The sequence below is a fragment of the Scyliorhinus canicula genome, chromosome 3, assembly GCF_902713615.1.
Source record: "Scyliorhinus canicula chromosome 3, sScyCan1.1, whole genome shotgun sequence".
Classification (NCBI taxonomy): domain Eukaryota; kingdom Metazoa; phylum Chordata; class Chondrichthyes; order Carcharhiniformes; family Scyliorhinidae; genus Scyliorhinus; species Scyliorhinus canicula.
The window spans coordinates 148,947,461-148,965,044 of record NC_052148.1 but is presented as its reverse complement, the minus strand read 5'-3'; the positions used below and the strand labels follow the sequence as shown (position 1 = coordinate 148,965,044).

General features: G+C 45.1%; 1 protein-coding gene and 1 pseudogene across 3 annotated transcripts in view; both read right to left on the bottom strand.

Annotated features, from left to right (window-relative positions):
• Window positions 1–283: 283 nt before the first annotated feature.
• Window positions 284–835, bottom strand: LOC119963644 (annotated as a pseudogene).
• Window positions 836–11,299: 10,464 nt separating this feature from the next.
• anapc4 (anaphase promoting complex subunit 4) overlaps window positions 11,300–17,584 on the bottom strand; it is a 115,808-nt gene continuing 109,523 nt past the window's right edge. For 2 of the 3 annotated variants that reach the window (XM_038791463.1, XM_038791462.1), the window contains exons 28-29: window positions 15,990–16,113; window positions 12,085–12,315 (exon numbers count right to left, since the gene is read on the bottom strand). In XM_038791463.1, coding sequence (XP_038647391.1) covers window positions 12,085–12,315; window positions 15,990–16,113 — 355 coding nt within the window. Of the gene's footprint in view, window positions 12,316–15,989; window positions 16,114–17,584 lie in introns of all 3 variants that reach the window. The other variant, XM_038791465.1, reaches the window with a different exon arrangement.

The window sequence follows — 17,584 nt, the reverse complement described above, 5'->3', positions numbered from 1 at the left end:
CTTTCCTCGCCATTTTGGCCTTTGCCTCCCTGATGGCCTGGAGACAGATTTTGCTGGGATGGAGAGACTTGGAGCCTCCAAAGTCGGGGGTTTGGGTCAGTCACATGGCAGGGTTTCTTAGGCTAGAGAAAATTAAGTTTGCCTTTTTTCTCCCCAATTTCAATCAGTAATATTTATTGAGTACACTGCATTAACGATTATTGTAGTAAAAAAAATTCCAAGCAGCACAAAAAGCAAGCCAATTTACCGGAGTCTGACTGAACAAGTTATAGTTGCACAAAGATTAGACATAATTAGGCAGAGCTAATATTAGCAGATAATGCTTAGATTGAGCTTCTAGTTCACAAACAGCGATCGTGTGAATTCCACATAGTCGTAGGCTGAAGGGATCTCTCTGCCTTTGCCATCTGTGTATGGCTTCATGTGTGAGAGGTAGTAATCGGCTTGTTCCCTTGACAGGTTCTGATAGAGTTCTTCACGTTTGACAAATGCTTTTCCTTCTGAGCTAAGGGCACGGAAAGCACTCTCAATCTCCTCACTAGACTTAACGTTCTTTGTTTCTCTGCTGATCATGAAGGCCATGTATTCCATCTCGGTTGGGATCAACAGCATCCAGAAAAGCTTTAAATTCAGGGTCAGGTTCTCCTTCCTCTATCATTGGCAAATCATAACCCAAGGAGCGCAAGCACGATTTGAATTCCTGATGGTTCAAGCGTCCTGATTTGTCTTTGTTAAAGTGCTTGAACATCATGCTGAATTCTTTAAAGGCTTCCTCTGTTACGCCAGTTGTGTTTCTGGCCTGTATCTGTTGTTCCAGGTTATGTTGCATTCTCATTCTCAGTGGGGTTTACTACAGGGGTTCGCTCGGTGGTGGCAATCGTTCGACTTCATCAAGGACAATTGACCGTCAGCGGGGGGTGGGGAAGGCGAGGCACGGACGTGAGGAATAAGGGCAAGGAATCTAATGAATGGGTAGTCAGGGTTTAGGGGTGAGGTGAGTTGGGTGTGTTATTGTGGGGTTTTGGCGTGTGTTGGATCTCTCTGTTCTTTAAAATGTTAAAAATGTTAAAATTATAAATTCCTCAATAAAACATTTTCTAAAAAAAAAGAATCTAACTCAGCCTTAAAACGATTCAATGACCTATGGCACGATTCACCGAAAAGATTTCAAAGGCAATTTGTGGCGGGTCCATCAGGGAGTTTCCCGCCAGCTCTGCCGGTGAGCTCCCCACCGCTATTCAATGACACATTGGGCGGGATTCTCCACCGGCGTGATTCTCCGTTATGCCGGTGGTTTCCCGACAGCGTAGGGCTGCCCCACAATGGGAAACCCCCGGGCACCGGCGTAACGGAGAATCCCGCCGGCCGGTCGGGGCAGAAATGTGGCGCGGCGGGGCGAAGAATCCCACCCTTAGTGACTTTTTTCGGCCCTGGAGAATTTCTCACCAGTTGAGCCAACACTTAGAATTTTTTTTAGCACTGGGGTCTGAACTCTGACATTGGGCCGCCATTTTGAAAGGTGCCCCGATCTCTAAGTGAGCTTGTGGGTCGTCATCCCCCTCACACGTGGACACTACCCCTCACCCCCCAAGTGAGGACACCCTGCTATGGGGTCTCTGGGGTCCCCCCTCTTCAGCCCCCCCCCTTAGCCTCCTTACAGCATAGCCTCCCTTCTAGGACCCCTACCCATCACCACCCCAACCTGAAGGCCCCTACCTACCTGACCTACACTCCCCCACCCTCTGGTGGAAAAAATCTTCATCTCCATCTTAAATGGAGACTCCTTATTTGTCAACTGCATCCATTAATGCTAGTCTCTCGCACAACGGGGTACATCCTTTCAGCATCTACCCTGCCAAATTATATGTTTCATTAAGATCACCTCTCATTCTTCTAACCTCAATGGATACAAGCCAACCTTTCCTCATAAGCTAGCCTCTTCATTCCATCAGTCAATTGAGTGAACCTTCTCTGAACTGCTTCTAATATAATGATGCCCATTTTTAAGTAAGACCAAAACTGCACACAGTATTCCAGACGTGGTCTCACCAAAGCCCTGTACAACTGTAGCAAAACTTCCCTACTTTTTATATCATTTCCCTCGCAAAACGTCTACTTGCCTTCTTAATGACTTCCTGCACTTGCATACTAACATTTTGTGATTCCTGTGCCCGGACACCCAGATCCCTCTGTATGCCAGAGTGCTGCAATCTCTCTCCATTTAAATAATATAGTGTTTTTCTGTTCAGGTTATGTGAATATTCAGGTCGCAGTCTTGTTCACTTTGCAGCCGCACCTAGGAATTGGCTATCAGTCAAATATATTTATTTCCAGGACCACAACCTCTCCATGGACATCTAGTTGGGTGGGACTGCACTCACCTGGTTCCAGTCTTATCTAATTGGCCAGAGATTGATATCTACTGGCTTCTCTTCCTGCTCTGGCACTGTTCTCTTTGGTATTCCCTCAAGGATCTATTCTTGGCCTTCTCGTTCTCATCTCCTGCTGTCTCTTCGCAACACCATCTGCCAGTTCCCATGTAGGCTGCTGAAACCTGGTTCGAAACCACTATCGCATCTCAATGCCCCTGCGCCGATATAAAAAATGCTTATTTCCACCTCTCTTTACTTCGGCCTCAGCTCATCCACGCGTGTGTTATCTCGAGACTATTCCAGTGAACTGCTGGCTGGCCTCCCATGATCTCTCTCTGTAAAGGTGAGATCACTCAAACTCACACAAACGGCGCCTGATAAAGCAATGCTGTTTTAAAAATTCTCATCCTTGTTTACATATCCCAGCATGGCTTCACTGGTTCTGATTTCGATAATCTCCTTGAACCCCACCACTCTCCAAGATAGCTCCTCTAATTCTGGTCTGGGCATCTCTGATTTTAGTTGCTCCTTAAAACCTAAATCTTTCAACTGGCCTAATGGGCATGATCCAACGGCCGCGTTGTGCTCTCGCTTGAGCACCGTGCGGCCGGTGGATTCCGGGAGAGGTCTCCCGTGGGTTTTGTGGCAGCCTTCACACCTCGCGGGGTCTACCCAAGTCCCACAAAGCATTGGAGTCAGAAGCACGGCCAAAAGTGCCGGGGTCCAAATGATGCACGTCAGTTTTCTTCGGCGAACTTACCCGGAATCTATCGGCTTTCCCAGTGATGCCACAGCCAGGCGCCATTCAGTACTGGTCCACACAAACGTAGACCAGGTGGAACAGCACCCGAGTGGGGGGTTGCTCCCGGGATATCGGAGACCCCTGTGTGGTCAGGGATAGTGCAGGATGGCCCCCTGGCCCTCCCCTGGAATGCAGGCATCTTGGCACAGCACAGCTGGTACCTTAGCACTGCCACCCTGGCACTGCCAAGGTGCCTGGATGGCATTGCCAAGCTGGAAGGAGCTCTGCCTTGGTGCCAGTGCAATCACGCCCGAGTGCCAGGATGGCACTGGTAAGGCTCAGGGGTGAGGGGGCTATGGCCATGAGAGGAGGGTGGAGGGGGTTTTGAAGGGTGGGGGGTGCAGGGTAGGTAAGTAGGGGCCTCTGGGAGGTTGACGGGTGGGGGTCCTGGAAGGGGGGGGGTATCCTCAGTTGGGGGGGTGTGGGGTATTGCCCATATGTGTGGGGGATGACATTGTCCATGGGTGGGGAGTGTGCTGGACCCAAAAGCTCACTTAGAGATCAGGCATCCTTTCAAAATAATGGCCCGATATCAGAGTTTAGCTCCCCGGTGCTGAAAAAAATGCTAAGTGTGGGCTAGACCCGTGAGAAACTCCCCAGGGCCCAAAAGAGTGTCATTGGATGGGGGAATTCGTGGATGGGAAACGACCTGAAAAATTCGCAACAAATTAATTTAGAAATTTTTCCGCTGAATCGTTCCCAATATCTCCTTGTTATTGAGTGGACTGTCCATTGCAACTTGGCACATTTTAATGTTTGCTGTCAAATGTGGTTTAAGAAATACTGACTATTTTGAGGATATCTGTAACCAAGGGTGGATGTATAACGTAGAGGTTGCAAGGGAGCTAATCTGGGGATATTGCCGTTATGATTGGCCAAGACTAATTTTAGGTACCTGGGGATATGGGTGGCTCATGATTGGCCTTGTTGTACATGTTGAACCTGGCCAGTCTGGTAGAGAGCGCAAAGGTGGATTTGAAGAGATGGTATACCCTCCCGGTATCATTGGTGGGAAGGGTCCAGACAGTTAAAATGAACGTACTTCCAAGGTTCTTGTTTGTGCTTCAAAGTATTATTCTTGAATCCACCAGGATGATAAAATGACCAATAGTCTTCTTGTTGAAAGATGAACTATTTAATGAGTAATAAAATAATAAACTATGAGTACTTTTATCAATACTAAACTAACAATAAAGAATTTAAGCACAATACAGATAACTATATAACTATACACTATTATAACAAACTAGTTCTAACTTCTCTCACTCTAGCTATTCTATGACTTGCTTGTTCACTGTTCTGCATCATCTGACTTAGAAAAGGCAGGAAACTAGTTCTTATAGTATCTGACTGTGAGCCATCTAGTGTTGAAATGACTGTACTGTATTTACATACATTGATCATGTATATTGATATCTGAATATCACTACACCCTCATTCTTCTAAACTCCAACGAGTACAGACCCAGAGTTTCTCAACCGTTCCTTATATGATAAGCTCTTCATTCTTGCGAACCTCCTCTGGACCCTTTCCAAGGCCAGCACATCCTTCCTTAGATATGGGGCCCAAAATTGCTCACAATACTCCAAATGGGGTCTGACCAGAGCCTTGTACAGCTTCAGAAGTACATCCCTAGTCTTGTATTCTAGCCCTCTCGACATGAATGCTAACATTGCATTTGCCTCCCTAACTGCCGACTGAACTTGCAAGTTAACCTCAAGAGAATCTTGAACAAGGACTCCCAAATCCCTTAGCGCTTCTGATTTCCTCAGCATTTCCCCATTTAGAAAATAGTCAATGCCTCCATCCGTCCTTCCAAAGTGCATAACCTCACACTTTTCCACATTGTATTCCATCTGTTTAGCACAGGGCTAAATCGCTGGCTTTGAAAGCAGATCAAGCAGGCCAGCAGCACGGTTCGATTCCTGTAACAGCCTTCCCGAACAGGCACCGGAATGTGGCGACTAGGGGCTTTTCACAGTAACTTCATTTGAAGCCTACTTGTGACAATAAGCGATTTCCATTTCACCTGCCACTTCTTTGCCCACTCTCCCAGCCTGTTCCATTCCTTCTGCAGCCACCCTGCTTCCTCAATACTACCTGCCCCTCTACAGATTTTTGTATCATCTGCAAACTTAGCAACAGTGCCTTCAGTTCCTTCTTCCAGATCATTAATGTTTATTGTGAAAAGTTGTGGTCCCAGCACAGACCCCTGAGGCACACCACTAGTCACCGGCTGCCATCCTGAAAAAGACTCCTTTATCTTGACTCTCTGCCTTCTGCCAGTCTATCCATGCAAGGATCTTACCCTTAACACCATGGGCTCTCAACATATTTAACAATCCCCTATGTGACACCTTGACAAAGGCCTTCTGGAAATCTAAATAAATCACATCCATTGGTTCTCCTTCGTCTAACTTCCTTGTTACCTCCTCAAAGAACTCTAACAGATTTGTCAGACATGATCTCCCTTGACGAGGCCGTGTTGACTCAGTCCCATTTTATCATGCACTTCCAAGTAATCCGCGGTCTTGTCCTTAATAATGGACTCTAAAATCTTACCAATGATCGAAATCAGGCTAACCGGCCTATAATTACCCGTCTTCTACCTCCCTCCCTTCTGAAACAGCGGTGTTACATTAGCCACTTTCCAGTCCTCTGGGATCCTCCCAGCCTCCAGGAATTCAGCTGTTGGAGTGGGCGGAGCTACAGAGTCGAACGGTGAGTATTTAAACTAGCTGCTTCACGGATTCGAGTCTTTTCGGCGGGAATTCAGCTGTTGGAGTAGGCGGAGCTAGAGTCGAGCGGTGAGGATTAAACTAGCTGCTTCGCGAATTCGAGTCTTTTCAGCGGGAATTCAGCTGTTGGAGTGGGTGGAGCTACAGAGTCGAGCGGTGAGTATTAAACTAGCTGCTTCGCTGCTTAAACAGCGGCCACAGGGTCATTGGGGATAAATTTGAAGAGTGACATCACAGCAAAGCAGTGACCTGATTGGCTGGTAGGGAAAGTGCTCCAATTAGCAGTAGCTGGGAGAAATTTAACTCTTCGTGTGTTGGTAAGTATTGTGATTGGTAAGTAAAATCTTTATTCCTTTCACTTATTCATTATTTGATATTATATTTGTAATCAGTTAAGGTAAAGTGTAAAAATGGCAGGAGATCCTTTCCTGTGTTATGCTCCTTGTGCTCAATGTGGGAGTTCAGGGACGTGGCCGATGCCCCGACTCCTTCATGTGCGGGAAGTGTGTCCAGCTGCAGCTCCTGTTAGACCGCATGATGGCTCTGGAGCTGCGGATGGACTCACTGTGGAGCATCCACGATGCTGAGGAGTTCGTGAATAGCACGTACAGTGAGTTGGTCACACCGCAGATTAGGATTGGTGAGGGAGACAGGGAATAGGTGACGAAAAGGCAGAGAAAGAGCAGGAAGGCAGTGCAGGTGTCCCCTGTGGTCATCTCCCTCCAAAACAGGTATACCGTTTTGGATACTGTTGGGGGAGATGAATCACCAGGGGAAGGCAGTTGTAGCCAGGCTCATGGCACTGTGGCTGGCTCTGCTGCACAGAAGGGCGGAATAAAGACTGGCAGGGCTATAGTCATAGGGGATTCAATCGTTAGGGGAGTAGACAGGCGTTTCTGTGATCGAAAACGAGACTCCCGAATGGTATGTTGCCTCCCGGGTGCATGGGTCAGGGATGTCTCAGATCGGCTGCAGGACATACTGAAGGGGGAGGGTGAACAGCCAGTTATCGTGGTGCATATAGCTTGGCTAGCATCCTCCAACTAAATATCCCAGGATATTGATGCTTCAGGCGGGATAGAGAGGGAGGTAAAAGGGGTGGAGGAGTTGCATTACTCGTCAGAGATGATATCACAGCTGTGATTAAGGAGTGGATAGTCAGATGCTCTTTCCTTGAGTATGGAGGATTCGAGCACTGAGGCAATATGGGTACAGCTAAGAAATAGGAAGGGTGCAGTAACATTGTTGGGACTTTACTACAGGCCTCCCAAAAGCGAGCGTGAAGTAGAGGTACAAATATGTAGACAGATTACAGAAAAATGTAGGAGAAATAGGGTGGTCGTGATGGGAGATTTTAACTTCCCCAACATTGAATGGGACTCATGTAGTGTTGGAGGCGTAGATGGAGCAGAATTTGTAAGGAGCATCCAGGAGAGTTTTTTTTTAGAGCAGTATGTAAATAGTCCAACTTGGGAAGGGGCCATACTGGACCTGGTATTGGGGAGTGATCCCGCCCAGATGGTTGAAGTTTCAGTCGGTGATTACTTTGGGAATAGCGATCACAATTCCGTAAGTTTTAGAATACTAATGGACAAAGACGAGAGTGGTCCTAAAGGAAGAGTGCTAAATTGGGGAAAGGCCAAGTATAACAAAATTCGGCAGAAGCTAGGGTATGGATTGGGAGCAGCTGTTTAAGGGTAAATCCACATTTGAAATGTGGGAGTCTTTTAAGGAAAGGTTGATTAGAGTGCAGGACAGACATGTCCCTGTGAAAATGAGGGATAGAAATTGCAAGATTAGGGAACCAGGATGACGGGTGGAATTGTGAGACTAGCGAAGATGAAAGAGGAAGCATACATAAGATCTAGGCGACTTAAAACTGATGAAGCTTTGGAGGAATATCGGGAAAGTAGGACAAATCACAAACGCGCAATAAAGAGGGCCAAAAGGGTCATGAAATATCTTTGGCTAACAGGGTTAAGAAAAATCCCAAAGCCTTTTATTTGTATATAAGGAGCAAGAGGGTAACTAGAGAAAGGGTTGGCCCACTCAAAGACAAAAGAGGGAATTTATACGTGGAGTCAGAGGAAATGGGTGAGATTCTTAATGAGTACTTTGCATCGGTATTCACCAAGGAGAGGGACATGACGGGTGTTGTGGTTAGGGATGGATGTCTAAATACTCTAGGTCAAGTCGGCATAAGGAAGGGGGAAGTTTTGGGTATTCTAAAAGTTATTAAGGTGGACAAGTCCCCAGGACCGGATGGGATCTATCCCAGGTTACTGAGGGAAGCGAGGGACAAAATCGCTGGGGCCTTAACAGATATCTTTGCAGCATCATTGAGCACAGGGGAGGTCCCGGAGGACTGGAGAATTGCTAATGTTGTCCCTTTGTTTAAGAAGGGTAGCAGGGATAATCCAGGGAATTATAGACATGTGAGCTTGACGTCAGTGGTAGGCAAACTGTTGGAGAAGATACTGAGGGATCGGATCTATTCACATTTGGAAGAAAATAGACTTATCAGTGATAGGCAGCATGGTTTTGTGCAGGGAAGGTCATGTCTTACAAACCTAATAGAATTCTTTGAGGAAGTGACAAAGTTAATTGATGAGGGAAGGACTGTGGATGTCATATACATGGACTTCAGGTTATGGGTGTTTGATAAAGTTTCCCATGGCAGGTTAATGGAAAAAGTGAAGTCGCATGGGGTTCAGGGTGTACTAGCTAGATGGATAAAGAACTGGCTGGGCAACAGGGGACAGAGGGTAGTGGTGGAAAGGAGTGTCTCAAAATGGAGAAGGCTGACTAGTGGGGTTCCACAGGGATCCGTGCTCGGACTACTGTTGTTTGTGATATACATAAATGATCTGGACGAAGGTATAGGTGGTCTGATCAGGTAGGGAGTCCTTTGATATAACAGATACACCCATAACCTTTCCATTCTATAAAAGATACCCCAACTTTTAAACCTTTTTTGAAATCTCTACTTCTCATGCTTGGTGAATTCTCGTGCATTAGTACTGTACACTTGTCTTTTATATCATTCTTCTCATGGGATGCCCAGAATGACATGACAAGCAATTCAGTATCCTTGCCATGCAAATTTATGGACGGCGTGGATTAGGAAGGAATCCCGCTATCAGGCTGCCATTGTGAGTGGGCGGCTCGACAGGAAGGTCCTTCGGCCGGCTAACCCTCCCCCCCCCCCCACACATCAGACCGAAACCCCCCCCGCCCCACACAGCAATATGTGCAATCCAAGCACCAAGTGCATCCCAGTCACTCAAGCCTGCGATTGCACTGCACTTACCGGTCTTTGATGTGGTAAATCTTTGGAAACATAGGGGTTCCCCACTTCGGCCACTAAACCATGAAGGCAGATGAATGAATTAAAGCTGCAGATGGTTTGTAGAGGCTGTCAATCACAGATCACTACTAGAGAGCTATGAATGGCTTGCAGCTAATGCATCTCTGGGAATCAGAAGCAGGTCACAGCTGCTTTCCTTCCAGGAATTGACATGTGGAGCTTCAAGGTAAGAAGTATTGCAGCTATAATTCTTCTCACTGCCCTGTCTGGACTGCGACCTAGCTTCCAGACAAGGGTCTGTTTGGGGGGTGGGCAGTCTATTTAGACAAGAGGTCCCCATGTTTAGTCCCCCTATTACAGGGGTACCTTGGAGGTCACTTTGGTCAGGGGGTCCGGGTCGGAGAGTCTCCCTATTACAGTGATCATGGGGAGGGGACCCTATTACAGAGGTCCCTGTGGTGGTGCTCCCTATTACAGGGGTCCTGGCCGGGGGATGTGTGGTAGAGGTGGTGTGGCCTGGCAGTGTATGGTGGAGGTGGGGGCTCGGTTGGGCTCCCGTGGTGAATCTCGTGCTGGGCCAAGTAGGTGACTCCTTGGAGGAGTTACCAGCCTGACCCTCCGCAAGGTCCTCCACGTTAGGGCCATGCTGGTAGAGACCACTAGTGATCCATGATTCCCACAAAATGTTGTTGTGGGTGTCGGGAGAAATGTGTGGAGCAGTGGGGCTGGATAGAGAGCCAGCGATATGTGAAGATTGACAAAGATGTCAAAAAGACAAAGGGAATGTAAATGATGCTCATGGCTGAGAAGAGTGCCGATTGTGGCACATCAGATTGTGGCAGGGAACAGAATTTGTTAATGACAGAACAGGGCTAAGAGTTGGTCAAAGGACAACTAGGAATAGGGAACAGATGGCCCTAGTGACGTGGGTGGGGGAGGGGAGTTAATGTTGAGGGAAAATCCGATCAATGGAAGAAATGAAAATAAATCGATAGAAATATAAATAGGTTGAAGGTGGAGGAGAGGGTTCAGTCTGAAGTTGTTGAAATCAATGTTAAGTCCAGAAGGCTGCAACATGCCTAATCGGAAGATGAGGTGCTGTTCCTCCAGTTTGCATTGAGCTTCGCTGGAAAATTGCAACAGGCCAAGAACGGATATGAAAGCAGGACGGCGAGTTGAAATGGCAAGCGACAGAAGGCCTGGGTCTTGCTTGCGGATGGTGTTTTGCAAAGCAGTCACCCAGTCTGATTTAGTCTCTCCATTGTAGAATTGACTGCAATGGGAGCAGCAAATGAAACAGACCAGATTGAAGGGGATGCACATGAAATGTGGCCTCACCTGAAAAGCCCTTGGATGGTGAGCAGGGAGGTGGTAAAGAGGCAGGTGTTGCATCTTCCGCGAGTGCATGGAAAGGTGCCATGGGAAGGGGATGAGATGTTGGGGGTGATGGAGGAGTGGACCAGTGTATCCAGGAGGGAACGGTCCCTGCAGAATGTCAACAGGGGAGTGAGGGAAAGATGTGTTTCGTGGTGGCATCATGCTGGAGTTGGCGGAGGATGATCCTTAGAATGCGGGAGGCTGGTGGGGTGAAAGTGAGGACAGTGGGGAACGTGTTCCTGGGGATTGCACGATTCTTCCTTAACCGTGGTTTCCCACCCAATGTGGTTGACATGGCTCTCCGTGTCCAACCCATCCCCTGCACCTCTGTGCTCACCCCTCCCCCACCCACTCCCAGAACCAAGGCAATCTGTTCTGTGTTCCAAGTTGTCCTTTGACATACTGCTTATCCATGTTCTGCCATTAACAAATTCTGATCTCTTAATGTGCCACTATCAGCATCCTTCTGAGTCATTATCACCACCATTCACATTCCCTTTGTCCTGTCCATGACAACTTTGTCAGTCTCCATCTATCGCTGGCCCTCTATCCAGCCCCACTCCATCCAGACTTGAAATGTTAGCTCCGTTCTCTCTCCACAGATGCTGTTGGGCCTGCTGAGATTGTCCAGCATTTTCTGTTTTCATTACAAAACACTTCCTGCACTGTAGTTACATTTAATGATGTGCACAAGATAACACAATTAAATGACAGAGATGACTGCTTTTGCACTCCAATTTAATTAAAAGTCTTTACAATATCATACATAAAATAATACAATATTCATTCATTTGGCAATGTCAAAAGTTCAGCAAAACAAATGTTTTTCTTTTCTGTAGAACTGAAGAATTCATCAGAGCAACCTTCCTATGCTTTGTGTTCATTAAGACATTAATGAAGTGCAAGCACCCAGTGCCAGCACCTTGCACTCCTAATTCAGGTACAACACTGGTAACTTCACAATAAATCCCCCTCTATTCTCTCTAACAATGGAGGGAAAGTTCCTCTATGTGTCAGCTTTTATGAAATTGTCATTGAATTTACAAATAGGCTTATGATCCCACTACAATTAGCACACACGTGAAAACTTACCTTGTGTACCTTTCCCCTAAACCATGCCCCCCGTCCTGTACCAGGGAAACATTTTGATGCCTTGAAAATTGATCAATTTACTAACAGCTGCAAATTTGGGGTGGTCTTATGTACTAGGGTCACACCCTGTCAGACCAAGGCTTAAATCAGTGCAAACTTATGACTTGGAGTGGATTCAAGTAGAGACGAAGAAGTGTTCATTCCACTGTTGCACCAGAGTTCTCCTTTTTAAAGTACCAAATTTCACAGTATGTGCAATGTGGCATCATCGTTGAAGTTGCACGAGCCAGTACTGACTCAGTATACATTCATCTCCAACATGTATAAAAAGGAAACTGAACAGTTCTGGGCAGATCCAGGCTGTTTCTTTCATGACAGCAGTTCATATTTCACAAATTAATTCCAGGTTCCAGGTACAGACTCCAGGCTAGAAGCATCATCCTCAAGCAACACCGCGTTCCCAATACCAGCAGCATTGTTGACATCAGAATCATCTTGAGCATTCAACATATCTTCCTTTAGCCCACTAACATCTCGAGACTCTGGTTCTTCCTCCTCTTCATCCACCTCTCCATCGTCTTCTACATCCATTTCAAAAACACGCACATGTCGCAGGTTTGAACTGAGCTGTGAAATGAAGTTAAGTAAGTTATTGTACATACTTATTCCATGCACCTAGTTCAGAAAATCATGGAAATTTGATGAGGTTTGATACGTATGCTTATTTTAAAAAAAATAAATGTTTAGGTAAACAATACAGAATGGGAATAATTTGAGTAAAGTGGGGGAGAAGAAAACTGGTCAGTTGAGGTTCCTACCAGGCCAGAATGTGCTATCAAAGTAACAATGAGTCCAATGGCACACAAGTACAGCAACTTCAGGCAAGCAGCAGATATCCAAAGCTGCTGTTAGCTTTGCGAAAATGGCATTTCGCTGACTGCCTCACCATTGAAATGCATTGAATGTCACAGCTGTATTCACAGTCAATATGAACTTAATGACCTGTTAATATTTAGGGATAGTAGCGTACGTACACTTTTAATGACATGATAATTGTTAATTAGGCCATCCTCTGGCAACCCAATATAACTGTTACCCAATGTGGAGTTCCATCCTTCAAAGTTTGCAGGATGTCAAAAGATATTCCATATTTTTAAAAATTCATTTTGGATGTCATTGGCTAGGCCAGCATTTATTGCACTTTAGAAAGTGGTGGTGAGTTACCTTCTTGAACTGCTGCACTCCCTGAGGAGTAGGTACACCTATGGTGCTGTTAGAGAGGGAGTTCCAGGATGTTGCCCCAGCAACAGTGAAGGAACGGCAATATATTTCCAAATCAGGATGGTGAGTGACTTGGATGGGAACGTCCAGGTGGTGGGGTTCCCAGGTGTCTGCTTCTCTTGTCCTTCTAGATGATAGCGGCTTGGGTTTGGAAGTTGCTGCCTAAGGAACCTTGGTGAGTTGTACAGTGCATCTCGTAGATGGTACACAAGGCTGCCACCAGATGTCGATGGTGGTGGAGGGATTAAATGTTTGTGGAAAGGTAACTATCAGGCAGCTGCTTTGTCCCGAATGGTGTTGAGTTTCTTGAGTGTTGTTAGAGCTGCACTCATCCAGCAAGTGTAGAGCATTCCATTACACCCCTGACTTGTGCCTTGTAGATGGTGGACAGACTAAGAGAGGGGGGGGGGGGGGGGGGGGTTCAGGAGGTGAGTTACTTGCCGTAGGATTCCTAACCTCTGACCTGCTCTGTAGGCACAGTATTAATATGGTGAGTCCAGTTGAGTTTCAGATCAATGGTAACGCCCAGGATGTTGATCATGAGGGATTCAGCTATGGTAACGCCATTGAATGTCGAAGGTTAATGGTTAGATACTCTCTTGTTGGGGATGATCTTTACCCGGCACTTGTGTGGTGCGAAGGTTGCTTCCCACTTGACAGCCAAGCTTGGATATTGTCGAGGCCTTACTGCATTTGGACATGAACTGCTTCAGTATCTGAGGAGTCATGAATGGTGCTGAACATTGCGCAGTCATCGGAGAACATCCCCAGTTCTGACCTTATGATGTAAAGAAGGTCATTTAGCTGATGATGCTTAGGCCTAGTTTACTTAGTACCTTGTTCTCTCTTAAGCCAGTCTTTATTTCCATTTTTATAATTCTCTCTCTGGACCCGATTTGACATTGAAGTTACCCATTTTAACTTTTCCCCAAGCCCATCCTGTGTCCATTTCACAATCCTTACATCTGATAGGTTAAGATGTCTGTTGATTTCATTGCCTAGCTGCCCCATTTCCTTCAGTGAGATGTTAAGCACTTGAACTTTTGGGAACATTGTGGGTAAATAAACTTTTAGCTGAAGGGTACAGGGCAAATCTAACAAATTTCCACAGAATCCCTACAGTACTGAAGGAGGACATTCGGCCCATTGAATCTGCATTCAACTAGGCTCACTCACGTGCCCTATCCCAGTAACCCCGCAAATCACCTAACCTGCACATCTTTGGGCACTAAAGGGTAATTTAGCATGGCCAATCCACCTAACTTGCACATCTTTGGACACTAAGGGGCAATTTAACATGGCCAATCCACCTAGTCGGCACATATTTGTACAATGGGAGGAAACAGAAGTACTGGGAGGAAACCCACGCAGTCACAAGGAGAATGTGCAAAACTCCACAGTCACCCAAGGCTAGAATCAAACCTGGGCCTCTGGCGCTGTGAGGCAGTAATGCTAACCACTGACCTACCGTGCTGCAAATGCTGTTAGTTAACTTGCTTCAGTAAAATCTGGCCCATCATTTTAAATTCTGCCTCATTTAAACCCAACAGTCAATGGGTTCAAGGATGGGTTTGTGTTTGGTTTATGATATTTAAAGTTTTAGGCAGTCTTAGTGATAGTAATTCTGTGGTCGAATGTTCACCTTGATGTTACGTTGAACTTGTCCAATACAATTGACTCTGTCCCTGCCTCAGCTCATCTACTGCTGAAACCCTCATTAATGCCTTTGCGCCAGATTTGGAGACCTGGGGGGGGGGGGGGGGGAAGAGAGTTCGGGCAGGGGAGGAGATTAGAAATGCTTTGGGGGGTTGGTTGGATGGGGCTAGAAGTCTGTACCTTGAGAGTGTAGAGGAGGACGGGAGAAATTAGAATGATTGAGGAAGAAGTGGAATATCATAGTGTGTGGGGAGTGGTCCATCATGGGTGGAAGTGGAAGCAGTTAACACGTACCTGCTGGATCTAACAATCCTTGCCTCCATTATCAGCTGGATTGAATTTGAAATGGATGTGTTGGTAAATGATCAACTCCCCTCCTCCCTGTGGTTTGGTACATTCCTCCCCCAACCCGCGTGTTTAACTTGTATAAAACACGCTTTCGGCTTCAGCTGGAGTAATGCATCCAGTTTCCTATACCTGAGGAAAGATGTAATCGAATTGGACGTAGTGCAGTAAAGATTCATGAGGATGGTTCCAGGTAAGAGGAGTTAAAGAAGTTAAATAAGATGAGTATGAAATAGTAGACTCAAATCAGCATTTTGAAATAGGAAATATTGTTGGGACTGGCATTCTTGGAAGGTGGATAAATAAACCAGGGTCAGATGGACTGCATTGAAAGATGTCAGGGAGGAAACAGCAGATGCTAGGAGGATCATTTTCCAATCCTCACTATATACAGGCGAGGTCCCGGAGGATTACAGGCTTGCGAACATTGTACCATTATTTTTTAAAGGGTACAAGGGATAGGCAAGATAATTATAGGCTGGTCAATCTGACTTCGGTGATGGGCAAATTATAGGAAATAATTCTGAGACAGGATAAGCTGCCACTTAGAAAGACAGGTTGATCAGAGATAGTCCGCAGGGATTTGCTCAGGGAAGATAATGTCTTACTAACCCAATAGAATTTTTTGAGCAAGTAACAAGTTAACAATTAATGAGGGTAGTGCAGTGATTGCTGTCTACACAATTTTAGTAAGGTATTTGACAAGGATCCCACATGACAGATTGGCCAGAAATATGAGATCTCATGAAATACAGGGGAAGATGGTAGGTTGAATCCAAAATTGGCTCAATCACAGGGTAATGGTCAATGAATGTGTTTTGTGAATGGTCTTTTATGGTTTTTATTATATATATATAAATCCCCCCCCCGTGATGGCCAGTAAATGCTGACCCAACCAGCGACGCCCATATGCTATGAACAAATTTCAAAAGAATATCAGCCTCTACATACCAAGCCTTTCAGGCTATGTGACAAAGTTCGAGTTTAAATACATGTCCTGGTTTATTGAAAGTACTTACCACACAAGATACTTTACGAATACCATTTACAGCAATGTACTGTGCTTTCATATTCTCTAAACTCCGGGATTGATTTTCAACAGTTACAGTCTGAACAGGAATTTGATTCGTCTGCTCATCTAATCTGGAAATAAAACAAACTAATTTTGGAACATTGAACTGAAATTTGACAAAGCATCACAAAGAATAACATATAGGTCAGAAGCACATCTTTTTAAGTAAAAGTAAGATTGAAAAAAAGGTCAAGACCTGGTGAAAGTAGTGAAAATACTTTGCAGTTCAGTTATATACATTTGCGTGCAAATGATATGCTCAACAACCGTAAGTCGCCTTTTAACCATCTACTTTTGAAAGGAAAATTATTTTAATTACTAAATGTCTTAAGTGTTGATCAACATAAGAAATAGGAGGAGTAGAGCATACAGCTCACTGAACCAGCTCTACCATTCTACAAAATCTTCTGCCTCAACTCCACAAATGGTCTTTGAGACCCATACACAATTATTTGTGGGTGATGAGAGTTATAGGCCAATTCATGACTAAAATTACATTCCTTTGCTTCAGTATGATGTTTGTCATTCTTTAAGCGTAGTTAACATATAGTATGATCAATAATTTTTAACTTGGGGAAACTCAGACAGTGGCTCTGAAACTTTCATTTCATACGGTCCACGAAAATTTTAAAAATATTGTTATATCCAATACTTGAAATTAGTGAATTACATTAAGGCAATCAATGATAATCCACCTATCAAGTGATTTGTGGGAAATTCTGCGGTATCACTACTTCCCAATTATTCTGGGAGGATAAAAAATAATTGTGTCAAATGGCATGAAAAATATCTGCATACTGCTTATATACACGATTGCACAACTTCAGTGGACAATCTTATGCATAATATTAAAAGGCACCATGGCGCAGATAGAAAATTTACAAGACAGAACCCCCTCCTCTCCCTAAATTAAAAGGCAACTTTCCTTTTCCACGGGAAAGAACATTCAGGTCTTTTGTGCATGCATATCCAATGGTGTCCAATCACGTACATGCTTAATTTGGCAGGGAGTCAACCTTTTACTTCAGATAATTTATGACTGCATTCTGTCTATCTAACAATAGTTTGGGCAATGGATATTCTCCCTTTACTTGGTTTGTTTTTCTGAAAGCACATTTTTGAAGTAGGATAAGATATTGGCAAAAATGGTAGTGAAACAATTTTGCAGTTCACGAGTACAAAAACTTGCGTGTAAAAGTTCAACAACTGTAAATCTCCTTTTTAACCATCTAAATGTTTACAGGAAATACTATTTCAACCATTAAACAGCTTGATGTATTGATGAACAGAAGAATTAGAAATGGGACGAGACCATACCTGCTCTGCAATTCCATAAAACCACGGCTGATCTTCTGCCTCAACTCCATTTTGCTGCCCACTCCCCACTTCCCTTGATTTCCTGTGACTCCAAAAAAATCTGTCCTTCTCAGCTTTAAGTATATTCAATGCTGGAGCATCCACACCCCTCAAGGTTAGGGAATTCCAAAGAGCAAAGAAATTCCTTCTCATCTCAGCTCTACATGATTGACCCTTTATCCTGAG